At 37.1% G+C, this 13,112-nt stretch overlaps 1 protein-coding gene across 2 annotated transcripts in view; it reads right to left on the minus strand.

The window, feature by feature from the left end:
- Positions 1-13,112, minus strand: part of LOC108707180 (kinase suppressor of Ras 2) — a 194,194-nt gene that overhangs the window by 88,274 nt on the left and 92,808 nt on the right. For both annotated transcript variants that reach the window (XM_041580388.1, XM_041580389.1), the window contains exon 5: positions 10,179-10,357. In XM_041580388.1, the coding sequence (XP_041436322.1) occupies positions 10,179-10,357 (179 nt within the window). The remainder of the gene's footprint in view (positions 1-10,178; positions 10,358-13,112) is intronic.

Below are 13,112 nucleotides of genomic sequence, written 5' to 3' on the forward strand. Positions count from 1 at the left end.
ATTTTTAATAGTCATAACTATATGCCCAGGTATATTCCGGGAATGACTCTCATTATAACTTACCATTGCTGTTTTCCCTACAGTGATTTGGACCCTTTTTAGGAACCAACTCTACAGCTGGGGATACTAAGAACTAGAGAAATAATATGGCCATTTGCTGGCAAACTGCACAAAACATGTGCAAACAGCCTTTCTTTTATATACTGTGCTGTTTTGTTTCCTATCATTCCAGTAACTGCATCCACTGATATTCAGCAGAAAACTTCTCTGATTCTGAAGATGCAAAGATATGCAGCAGGGAGTAGCACTATAAGATGAAAAGCCCAGTCGAAACATTGTACATAACACCTGTTCAAGGTGGTAGTTAAATTCAGGGCTGCCCTGTGCCTGAGCATCTTGCTCTTGATGCACTTATGCATATATCCCCAACTGGCAAAAGAGGGTGTTGTGTCACCATAGAGAAAAGCAGGTAGGTGGAAGTACTCAACAAAAGCTTTGTCTGTCTTTGTTTATGTTGTCAAAACTACATTGGTCATTTCAGGGATCATTATTGTGAATGTCTTTGACTTCTTTACTATGTAGAGAATTTGGGGGAGCGTTAAGAATTATTCTAAGTATAGCGCTTGATGGAGGTGGTTATGGAACTATTGTAGCTTGCTGAGGAAAGGTGAAATAGAGGGCAAGGAAAGGGCAAAGAAGGCATTTGACCTGTTTACCCAACATAAGTCTTCCACTGAGGTCTAAGAAAAAATTAATAATTTCAAATTTTAGGCAATAGCTTGTGTAGCATTTGTGTTTGCCTGTAGTATTTATGCCATTAGATCACAATCCCTAAGGCCTTAAATCATTTTTCGATTCTGTAACCTATTCGTTATTAAAAAAAACACAAATGAAACCATGGTCTGGCTAACTGAATCATACTTTAAAGCTCATTCTCAGTTTATCCTTTTCTGGTACAGGTATGGGATCTGTTATCTGGAAACCTGTTATCAAGAAAGCTCTGAATTACCAAAAGGCCAATAAACTCCATTTTATCTAAATAAACCAACCTTTCATAAATCATTCCCTTTTTCTTTGTAATAACAATCCGGTACATTGTATTTAACCCAAACTAAGATATTTTAACCCTTATTGGAAGCAAAACCAGCCTATAGGTTTGTTTAATGTTTACATGATTTTCTAGTAGACTTAAGGTATGAAGATCCAAATTATGGAAAGATCTATTATCCGGAAAAACCCAGGTCCCGAGCATTTTGCATAATAGCTCCCTTACCTGTACATTAGGACACTTTAATACACAAAACATTTTGCCCCATTATAGCCATTCCCTCTAGGGCCTGCAACTCAAAATTGTAGTGAACCAGGTCTCTCTATTAACCAAACAAGTACCTATTAGAAATTTTAGTTGTACTCAATAATTAGGATCGTGCCATTTTTATGGCACTAAAAATAATTTCCGATTTGTATTTCAATTGGTAAAAGTATGCCAAACCTAATGTATACAGTATATCAAGCTGACCTTAGGTGGGCCAAAGAATTCCACTCAGGGTCTAAGGGAAAAAAAATTATTTGCACAAATCTAGCCTTGGTTTCTGTGGTTTTGGGCATTTGGTTTGTTGTCACATAAACACAGCAGACCCACCAACCCCCAACAAAGCTAAAACAAGGACCTACTTGGGGCAAGTGTGACGACAGTGATGCTGATTATATCAAATTGCTGATGGAGATTTAGACTGGCAGTGCCATGGGGAGTGGGCTGTACCCTTCTGAATCTGTATTTGTGAGAAACTATCATTACTAGGAAAATGTGCACACAAAACTTGAATATAATTGCATACAGGAATATGGCTGCATAAAATGGCATTTAAGCAAAGCAAAAGGAAATTAGCAAAACTTGCTTTCGTTTAAGACTCAAATAAAAACATTCCACTAGCAAACTAGAGCTTGTGAAGAATGTATTGATAGCATTAGCTATTAGTCTATACTTGTCCCATGTATACCTACTGGATATATCCTAATGCATTTATGTTCTTTTTTACCGCTCTCATTGGTCAGACAAAATAAATAAGGAATTTCCACCACTAATTTCAGAAAATAACAGTTTCACATTAATTAGTGCACAAATATGCCTGTAGAAAAGTACTTCTAACATAACAGCTGGATGAAGGCTCCCTATAGGAGGACACAATGTACAGATAACCGCCTGTCTTGTCACCCAGCATTGAACATGGGAACCTCAGGGTTTTCTTATGAACAAACTAAAATCACTGGGGAACAGTAGCAACTGAAAGTCAAAACAAATGTCTGTACAACAACTGCTTTGTATGTCCAAAAACCATGCTTTAACAACATTGCTCAAATTTCTTGTGCCGACCATGCCTTTGCAATAGGGAAAATGTCTGTGGTGGCCAATCTGTTGATTTTAGTAACAAAGTAGAACATGAACTCAACAAACTACCAGAACCTTTTTGTGTTTGCTTATTATGGGAGTATAAAACTACTTTGTTTCAGTCTTTGGGAAGCTAATCTATGGATCGTGATGTGTAAATTTCTATGGAAGCACTTCAGCCATAATAGGTATGATGTGATTACAACCTAGGTAGAAAGCTGCATTCAATAACAGCCCATGTGCACATTCAGTAGTGACAGTGGTAGTTTTCTCTAAATTCCTTTTGTTTAAGGAGGACATATTTGCAAAACTTTAAAAAGTGTCCTCTATACATTGGAAGAAGTTTAAAGGAACAGTAACACCAAAAAATGTAAGTGTTTTAAAGTAATGAAAATATCATGTACTGTTGCCCTGCACTGGTAAAACTGATGTGTTTGCTTCAGAAACACTACTATTGTTTATATAAATAAGCTGCTGTGGAGCAATGGTGGAAATTGAAAAATGGCTATATGGCACAGGTTAACTAATGGATAACAGATAACACCATTAGACAGACAGAGCTTATCTGCTATCTGCTGTGTAACTTGAGCCTTTTCTCATTTGAATGGCTGCCCCCATTGCCACACAGCAGCTTGTTTATATAAACAATATTAGTGTTTCTAAAGCAAACTCAGCAGTTTTACCAGTGCAGGGCAACACTGCATTATATTTTCATTACTTTAAAACACTTTTATTTTTTGACGTTACTGTTCCTTTAAGTGATTTTTTCGGCATTGCATATCTTGGGGGCATTTGGTATTGTTAATGGTAATGGCTTTAGTCATAATTGGACACGTGTGTTGAGGTTAGAGCACTCTAGCAACCACACCCTTCCCCTTTAGGCCAATGATTTGGTGGCCAAAGACCAAGACTTCCTTAATTGTCTTATAGCTTACCAAACCCATGAATTTGAGCTAAGACACAATACCATTTTTTTCATACCCACATTTACCTGAAAGCCTACCCTTTACAAAGTTCTCAATTCTGGATACTAATAGGGATGAATCGATTCTAGCACTTTTATCTTTATTTTTGGTTTGCAAGACAATCCTGACAAGGATGTTCGATTAAAGGTCCCCATAGACGCAAAGATTTCTCTTGCCGAATGACCGATTTTAGTGAAGTCCGACCAATCCTTCGAAATTATCGTGCGGTTAGCGGGATTCGAACGATTGAACATCTTACGGTTTTTCGGCTGACATCTGTCAGGAAATTGATCGGCCAGGTTAAAAAATCTTTGCCAGTCCCAGTGCAATCTATCTATGTTTGCAGGGCCAAGCAGACAGCTCCCCTTTGTTTTCCTGGCAAATGGTCTTTTTAGTTGATGGTAAATTCGTACGATCTTTCCGAGATAATCGTGGTCTCACGATGACGATTGGATCTTTTAAAAATCTCAACATCTATGGCCATCTTAAGACTGAGTAATACCAGCATATATAATTTCACCTAAGCTAATGATATGATGATCATGAAACTGGACATAGACAGGGATGCATGCTTTACAAATACTATTAAATAATACTGAATTGGTGATAAATGCTGGAACGAATCACTGCATCCACACACCAGTTTGATAGTATCAAGTTTATTTTAAATCTGACCCCATGCATTCAGCCTACATTTTTTAACTTACTACAAATAAAGGATATATTTGAAACCTTACTATTCTCCCAGATTTGACTTGGGAATCTACAGTTTGGTTATGCAGCAGATAACACAGTACTTTTGGTTGGGAATGAAACCTGCTCCAAACCAACAGGCTTAGTTTCCAAATATCTAAATATATATTTGCATATAGCTTCTAAACAGCTTTCAAAAAGAAAGAGCAATAATTTGAATTGAGAAAGGTAGAAAGTCAGGATTGTAAAACAAATATTGAAAATTAATAAATTATAGTCTAGGAAATTACCTGTTTGCTCTTTCTTGGGAATATGCCAAAGGAGGTTAGATACAATGGCTTATGGATATGGAAAATGCAATGCAGAGTTTATTAAAAATATGGATTTGCCAAATCTAGAATTGGTTTGGAATTCAGCTGAATCCTTGATATTTTACATGTTTAACATTTAGCCAAGTCCTTAATGGTCAGCCGAACTGAAGCCAAAAGTCAATACTGACTTTAAAGCAAAATTCTGAACAAATAATAGTGATTTATTTTTGGTCACCAATAATACATTTTTTTATAAATTACATTTGAGTTAAGATATTTGAGTTCAAAATGATGGTGCATCCCTAAATGGAAAACAACTCCATTCGGCCTAGGTGTGTAAGAAGAGATTACAGGTTTATGGAAACAGACATGATTAAGAAATTAAGAAGAATGGATTGATGTGTAACTAGAGACTAGATACGCAAACAAACAGTAGGAAAGCTAATGGAAGAAGACTGGTAAAATTGGTTTGTAAGGGGATTGACAGGTTTAAGAAAATACAATAAAAAGAGCTAAGAATATACAACAGGCAGTGGAGAAAAAAACACTGCAGAATGGAAGAAAAAGAAACAAAAGATGATAGTTTATGGAGAGTTTTGTATGAAACATCATTAGAATGCATTAAGCAGATAGAGAGGATCATTGTTTCTGTGCACACCCTCTCAGTGACCTCTGTTCTGAAAATGATCAACGTGTGGACAGCTGCTTCACTCAAAATTGGGGGAAATTAAATTGAAGTACTATGATGGTAATATGGAATCCAGCAACACATAGATTTATGATCCAGCACTATTGTCAGCTAGTATTGGGTGCACTCTTTTAACCCCTATTGTAACTCGACTCATTGTAAGTATGGGACCTGTTATATGGAATGCTCTGGACTTTGGGTTTTCTGGTTAATTTTTCCTGTAATTTGCCTCACCATACCTCAAGTTTGCTAAAAAAAAAAAACTAAAAAAAAAAAACTTTTAGGGGGTTATTTAGTAAAACTTGAATATTTTCTAGCCAAGTTTTATACCCCGAAATTGCTAACAATTCAAATCAGAAAATACTCCAGCTAAAACTTGTCAAATCATGTAAAAGTCAATGGCAGATGGTCCCTTCAGGCCCAGATTTGTGGAAAGGCCACCTAGGCCTGGAGCGGCAGGATTTCAGGGGGGCGGCATGCTGCCCAACCACACCCACATTGTTTCAAAAACACTGGGGATGCGCTGGAGATACAATCATTTTTTAAATTTCCCATGCACCAATCCCCATTGCTCCAGTGCAGATGATGAAAATTTGCATGAATAAACGAGAGGGAACAGGGGCGATGAACGGCAGTGGGCCTAGGGGCGCCCACTATGTAAATCCGGCTATGGGTCCCTTTTACCCTCGGAACATGTTTTATGTCTTCAAGGTTCTCTAAAGTTTTGGGCTGTTTGCACTGGTTTTTGATAATCCAAATTATTTAAGATATTCTTGGGACAATGCGATAAAGTCCAGTTTCACATTAAAAATGTTGCATAATTCGAATTGACATTCATGTTTTTTGCAACGTTTTTTTTTTTTAGAAAAATGATTAATAAATAAAGGGGATCAGGGTTGGGGAGTTTGGTCAAATTTTTTATAATAAAGTGAGAAGAATTAGAATTTATGTAAATAACCCCTTTAAACATTAAAGGGGAACCGTCACCCAAAAAAATTATTCAAAATCTTATTTTATCACATTATTTTAACATATGCAAAAGAGACTCAGATGAGGCTTAATGAGGTAATGGCAGACTTGTAGTGTTGAGGTGTCCACTAAATTAACAATATATAAACCAAAAGGAGCAAAAGGGACTTCTCCCCACACTACATATGTCTGAAAAAAATCTGGAAGCAAAATAGTAATGATTAAATAACAAAGTAAAATAAAAAGCAATTTTTATTCACCACCATGCCATATTGAAACAGTGAGATTAAAAACATTTAAAATAATAAGCAGCGCTGCATATGGAGATGAAGGGATCCCTTCTAAGAGGACAAAAACCTCAGCACGTCCAGCAAGCACTAACCCACGGATTGGAGTCATTCAATTACCGACCCTTAAACACCAGAGACTCGGGGGTTCCACCCCCCCCCCTTGCAAATCCGTTTCATATTATATGAAGTAGGGGAACATTCACATGCTGTTTATTCAAGAACTTTGGAATCCTTCTTTTTAGGATCAAGATGGACTCATTCAGCTGAACCCTATTGAATTATCGTATTTACAAACGTCCATTCATAATCTTGTTCCTAAGCTTTTTTATTACATCTTTGTTACCAATTTATTACCATACCTAATAGCATGCTAATTTTTCCCTTTGTTGGTTAATATAACCAGCTTTTGGGTTTTTGTCCTCTTAGAAGGGATCCCTTCATCTCCATATGCAGCGCTGCTTATTATTTTAAATGTTTTTAATCTCACTGTTTCAATATGGCATGGTGGTGAATAAAAATTGCTTTTTATTTTACTTTGTTATTTAATCATTACTATTTTGCTTCCAGATTTTTTTCAGACATATGTAGTGTGGGGAGAAGTCCCTTTTGTTCCTTTTGGTCACATTATTTTAAGGCAAGCCTTGTATCATCTCAAAATCTTGGTTGTGCACCAGAATGGGGAACCCGATGTGCCCTGACTACACAATTAAACGGTGAAGAGAACGGGGGATTGTGTGGAGGAGCAGTGACATCTAGGAAGTGCAGAATGAAAAGTGAAAGTAATTGTCTGCCCCGCCTCTATGCCTAAGGCATAGAGGAGGGGCAGACAATATTTGATTGACAGCTGAGATTTTTAAATGAGCTTACAACAACTATGAATGCTTTAATGAAAAATAAAAATTGGATTTCAAGTTTAATTTGAAAAGGACTACTATTATACAGCTGTTTATATCTGGGTGACAGGTCCACTTTAAGACAAACCCAATAAGGATTCATAACATCTTAATAAGAATCAAGTATAACACACTGTTTTATTGTTACAGAGGAAAAAGTAAATCATGCATGATGGCATTTCCATAAATTCAGCTTTCTGGATAATGAGTTTCTGGATAATGGATCCCATACCTTTACATTGTACATGTTCCATGGTAGTAGCACAGAGTAAAGAGGCAGTACTCAGCTGCATTCCAAATGCACTATCCGAATACAATGTGAACCCCTGAATCCTGCAGGAAATCCCGTACACTGAATAGAATGGGGCAAATCAGTCATGAGGCTGGCAACATATGGTAAGTCAAACAAATCAGTTCATCCAGTGATTTCTTACACAAACTGATTTGATCTCACATATATACACACATATATTCATCAAGGTCTCCATTTCAGTTCCAGAGAGGGGCTCATGCTAGTCCAGTTTGATCAAACAGCCACGATTTGGTCAAACAATGTGTGTTATTTATCAAAATAGCAGCTAAATGAAATCATGGGCAAATTTCAGTGTATGCTTTGACAATGGATCCAGCTCTGTGAGTAAAAAAAAAAGGGTCCATTCTTTCACTTTGCATATAGGGGCAGATTTATCGAAGATCGAAATGAAAATTCTAATTAAAAAAATTTTAATTTCGAGCTAATTTTTGTGTACTTCGACTATGGAATAGTCCAAATTCGAATTTGAAAAAATTGTGAATTTCGAAATTGGTGGACTTTGAAAAATCAAAGTTTTTTGGGGGGAAACTTTGATTTCATTTGAATGCGCTATTGCTTCAATTCGTACAATTCAAATTGAATCGAAAACGGACCTATTTGGCCAAAAAAAACTTTGATTTAATTTTGGTTGGTCTTTTTGAATTCCGAAGTTTTACAAATCGACCCTTGATAAATCTGCCCCATAGTGCGCAAATAAGGAATATTATGCCTTTGATAAAATCAAATTTTTTTTTTACATAAACTAGCTTATAATGTTTTGTTCTGCTTCTTTATTAGAGATATCTGTTTCTTACGAGAGAAAGCCACGGGTGTTTATATAGCATCATAAGTAATTAAAAAAGGATGGGTATATTTCAGTGCTCGTCCTACCACCTACAATACTGCCTACACACAAATGTACATCACTAAGGGGAAAAAAAGAGAGCAGGTGAGTCACTCTAAGAACGACAAGGTCTGTGCTCTGGGTTGACACTTTGAAGGCCAAACACACATCAAAATAACAGGGATCCGAGTCATAACTATGCCTTTATTTATTATGTCGGGGCTCCTGATTGACTCATTGCGCCGAGATTTTCATGTGTGTTGTCAGCAAACATTTCATCTGCTTTTAAAAAAACACAGTCTGCAAAAGGCAATCCATCTGCTATCATCTTTACTGAAAAATATTTAAAAACGGCCAGGATGAAAACGAAAAAAGAAATGTAAATCTTCAGTTCATTGCAACAACCACTCTAAATGTAATCTTTGCTGGCACGAAGCTTATAGTCATGTATGTTGTATATTTTAAGCAACATATATTACACTCTTAAAGTCTGTATTATTTGTAACCAAAATGTTTAATCAAGGGACCTGGCCCTGAAACCTTCCACCGCCCATGTTTAATAAGGTGCAAAGCAGTGGGTCAGAACAGAGATGCACAATTAGTTTAAAAGGAAATTCCCATTGATATGAGCAGACACCAAAATGAGATCTTTCTGATGTTTAGCAATTTAAATATATGCTTCATACTGTAATTCTTTTTCAGAAATACTTTTTTTTTCTAATACTTTCTGAGATATAAATAGATTATTAGTGTGCTTCCTTAACCGAACATGTTTTTTACCTAATGCAGTAAACTCATTCAATGCAAATTGGTGACTTATGCTGGATTTAGCCAGGCAAGAGATGGTAAAAAGCTGTCACCGGCTCACAGCATGAGTGTTTATTTGTTAGCAGCTATGAAACATTTATTAGGTTGAGGATCTCACAAATAACCCAATACAGTACAGGTATGGGATCTGTTATCCAGAATGCTCGGGACCTGGGGTTTTCCGGATAACCGATCTTTCCATAATTTGGATCTTCATGCCTTAAGTCTACTAGAAATTCATTTAAACATTAAATAAACCCAATAGGCTGGTTTTGCTTCCAATAAGGATTAATTATATCTTAGTTGGGATCAAGTACAAGCTACTGTTTTATTATTACAGAGAAAAAGGAAATCATTTTTAAAAATTTGGATTATTTGGATAAAATCGAGTATATGGGAGACAGCCATTCCGTAATTCGGAACTTTCTGGATATCGGGTTTCCGGATAAGGGATCCTATACCTGTATTTCCAAATGGCACTCATATGCAACACGCAATCAATGTGTAGTTGTATGCAAGATCTCCTGATAATCCTGAATAAAAAATTTCCATTTTAAGAACAAATGGCCTCCCCCTGGGATCCTAGGATTCTGGGGTGGATATCTGAAATTAGCACCAACCACTTTGTATTTAAGGGTGGATTTTATTGAGTTTTGTAACTTTGAGAAAGGCTGGGGGAACAGCCGAAACATTAGTGAGTGTTTTATAATAAAAGTTTCTTCCATATAAGTATATATATGGGGAAATGTATATATAAAGGGAAAAAAACTATTTTTGAAACATATGTATTAAACATCCACTACAGTTTAGCTTACTTTTTACTATAGTGACTGGGTGACATTCAATAGTGGTTAGCACAGACCTCCTACATTAAATGCTATGGTGGTTTGTGGATTTTGGTGTTGACTGTACAGACAGGAACAGCACAATAGGAAGTGTAAGTCAAGGTGAGAGGACCAAACCAGACAATGCACAGCTGCTAAACCATAACAAACAGTTAATATTTGGTTTCAATGCACCACTCTCCTGTGACTTACTTGCAGAAGAAGGTTCATTATGGACAGGGGGAGTAGAAGGAAGAACAGACGGGTAGCCCAAAAAGAAAGAACGTAGGGAGCGTTCGGACAGGAGGGGAGAGCGCTGCGATGGGATATTCTCACAGCTGCCCACGCTGTTGTGAATCTTGAGGTTCAGAGGTTTGTTCTTTTTCTTTGTTCTGGGAGAGAAAGTGACAGACAGGCAGGGAGAAAAAGACAGGGAAAGAAAAGAACAAAACATATTGTTAGTTGAGTTATTAGGAGAGGTAGAGGAAAGTGTTAATGAAACTGGAAACAGAAATCAGTTACATTAAAAATGGGCAGCCTTTAATTACATTTTCATAACTTGCAGATGAACATAATCTAAAAAAGTTGGCAATTTGTGTTAAGCATATTATTTAAATGAATTGCTTTGTCCAATCTGACATTTAACGCTATACAAGCCATAGATCATGATATTAAATGCGGCAATTACACAGTACCGGGTCAAGAGATTTTACAATTAGGGGTTACATGTTTTGCAATACAGTTGTTGGTTTGCTGTGGGTTAAAGTATTTTTGTTGGGTCAGAAAGCTGAGTGAATGTGAGCACATTGCAATTGTTATCTTCTAATCATGTTCTCTGCCTGGTTACTATGGAGGAAGATTGTATTTGGGGCACTATAAATCCAGAATATCACTGTCTCAACTCTGCTTTGATTGTTACCTCTGCATCTCTGTCTATCTATCTATCTATATGCTACACTTTAGATTTCTACTAAGAACACACAAGCCAAGAATGAACTATAACATGCTATTGTCAGTGCACGTCTCTGTCTTACAAAAGAGGCAACAACATACTGTACTGCAGAAAATCTCATCCCACAGTTTTACTTCCAATATAGAAAAAGCAGCAATATGATAGACCGGTGACTTATGAGGCAAGTCTCGACTCCATGCATCAATATTCCCCTGGGAGACATTAAATCAACACCTTGTTTTACTGTGATTTATTCTTCAAATTATTTCTAAACACAAAAACCTAACAGGCAATTGGAAAATACTGGGACATTCTATAGGGTTATCCATCATATTAGCAAAATGCAGTCTGAGAAAGCACCTTCATCAGGCAGACAGTAAGCAGGGTGCTGTGTCCAGGAGGGAGTTCAAGGAGTTCTGCATAAGAAGTTACACACAAATTTTGTAAAGAAGACTACAAGTTTGGAAATACAGTAAATGGAATGGAAGATTGTGTGAACCCTGGACAAAATAATCTTGTTTCATATTAAGGACATGCAATCTCTTTATGTAATTTAGATATATTTTTATGCTCAGGGCAGTTTCTTAGACTATAGGCTCTTGAGTTCAGTTAAGCTACCAATTAACAAGTAGCTTTGATCTGTAAATTGTAGGTGGAATGATGAGTATAACCTGCATTGAACACTACCCCAACATTTCCTTAGTATAATTCTCAACCTAAAGGTGGATCTATATATATTGCAGCCAGCACAGAGGAACTAAATTCCAAATGGTCTTTTTGAGCCTGAGGATGGATAAAATGAGTGTACTTCTGATGTAATGAATTACAAGAACTCTTTTTTTTTAGTTATTTCTTTGTATGCCTTAATTTCTTATTGTGCAATTTTCAAAATATGCCAGAACTGTCAGGGCCTGCACTGCCCTCTATCTAGATGCAGAAGTAGCCCTCAGTGACACAGTGGTAGCCTTGGGAATAGGGGAAATTACTAAACAGCTCATTTAGAAATTAACCTCTTAATCAAACAGTAACACTAAAAAATGTAAGGGTATTAAAGTAATGAAAATGTAATATACTGATTGCACTGCACAGGTACAACTGGTGTGTTTGCTTCAGAAACTCAACTATAGTTTATGGAACAAGCTGCTGTGTAGCCATGGGGGCGGCCATTTAAAGCTGAAAAAGGAGAAAATGCACAGGTACACAGCAGATAACAGATACGCTCTATAGAATACAATGGGATTCTTAAAGGGGAAGGAAACCTAGTCGGCGCACCCGTTTGTTGCCCACCCTCCCTCCACCCCCCACCCGTTTGTTGCCCACCCTCCCTCCTCCCCCCTGGCCTACCCGTCCTGCTGGGCAAATGCCCCTAACTTGTTACTTACCCTTCTGCGCAGGTCCAGTCCAGGGAGTTCACAGACGACATCTTCTTCCACGCGAACTTCTTCCTGCTTAGAACGGCGCATGCGCAGTAGGATCATTTCGCCGGTACGATCTACTGCGCATGCGCGTGACTTTTGGCGCATGCGCAGTAGATCCGTACCGGCAAAATGATCCTACTGCGCATGCGCCAAAACGCCGTTCACAGCAGGAAGAAGGTTTGCGCCGACTAGGTTTCCTTCCCCTTTAAGAACTTATCTGTTTTCTACTGTGTATCCTGTGCTTGAATGGCTGCCCCATGGCTACACAGCAGCTTGTTTATATAAACTATAGTCATTTTTCTGAAGCAAAAACACCAGTTTTAGCAGTGCAGGGGGACAGTATACTATATATTCATTCTTTTAAAACACTTTCATTTTTGGTGTTACTGTTCCTTTAATTCATATTTTGGTAATTAAATCAATCAAATAATTTTTCAATGTATACAACCCCATAATATTTGTCTTATTGTTTTTAGAAGTGTCTGTTGTAATGTTCAGTTTTGAAATGTTATATATACACTCATAAACCCCTGCCACCTGCTCTTGCGTTAAAGTAAAATTATATTTATCCAACATTATCCAACTAGCATACCAAAAGTTACTTTAGTACCATGTTCATTTTTAAAAATATCTAACACATTAATGGTACTTTGGAGCAAAATATACCTCAGTGTTAAAATGTACTGGCCAAACCCCCAGTGTGCAGACAATGAAAAAAGCAAAAAAGAAACTGGGAAGGTGCCCATGAATGAAAAAATGAAAGAATAAAAATTGTAT

The sequence above is a fragment of the Xenopus laevis genome, chromosome 1S (assembly GCF_017654675.1).
Source record: "Xenopus laevis strain J_2021 chromosome 1S, Xenopus_laevis_v10.1, whole genome shotgun sequence".
NCBI classification, from domain to species: domain Eukaryota; kingdom Metazoa; phylum Chordata; class Amphibia; order Anura; family Pipidae; genus Xenopus; species Xenopus laevis.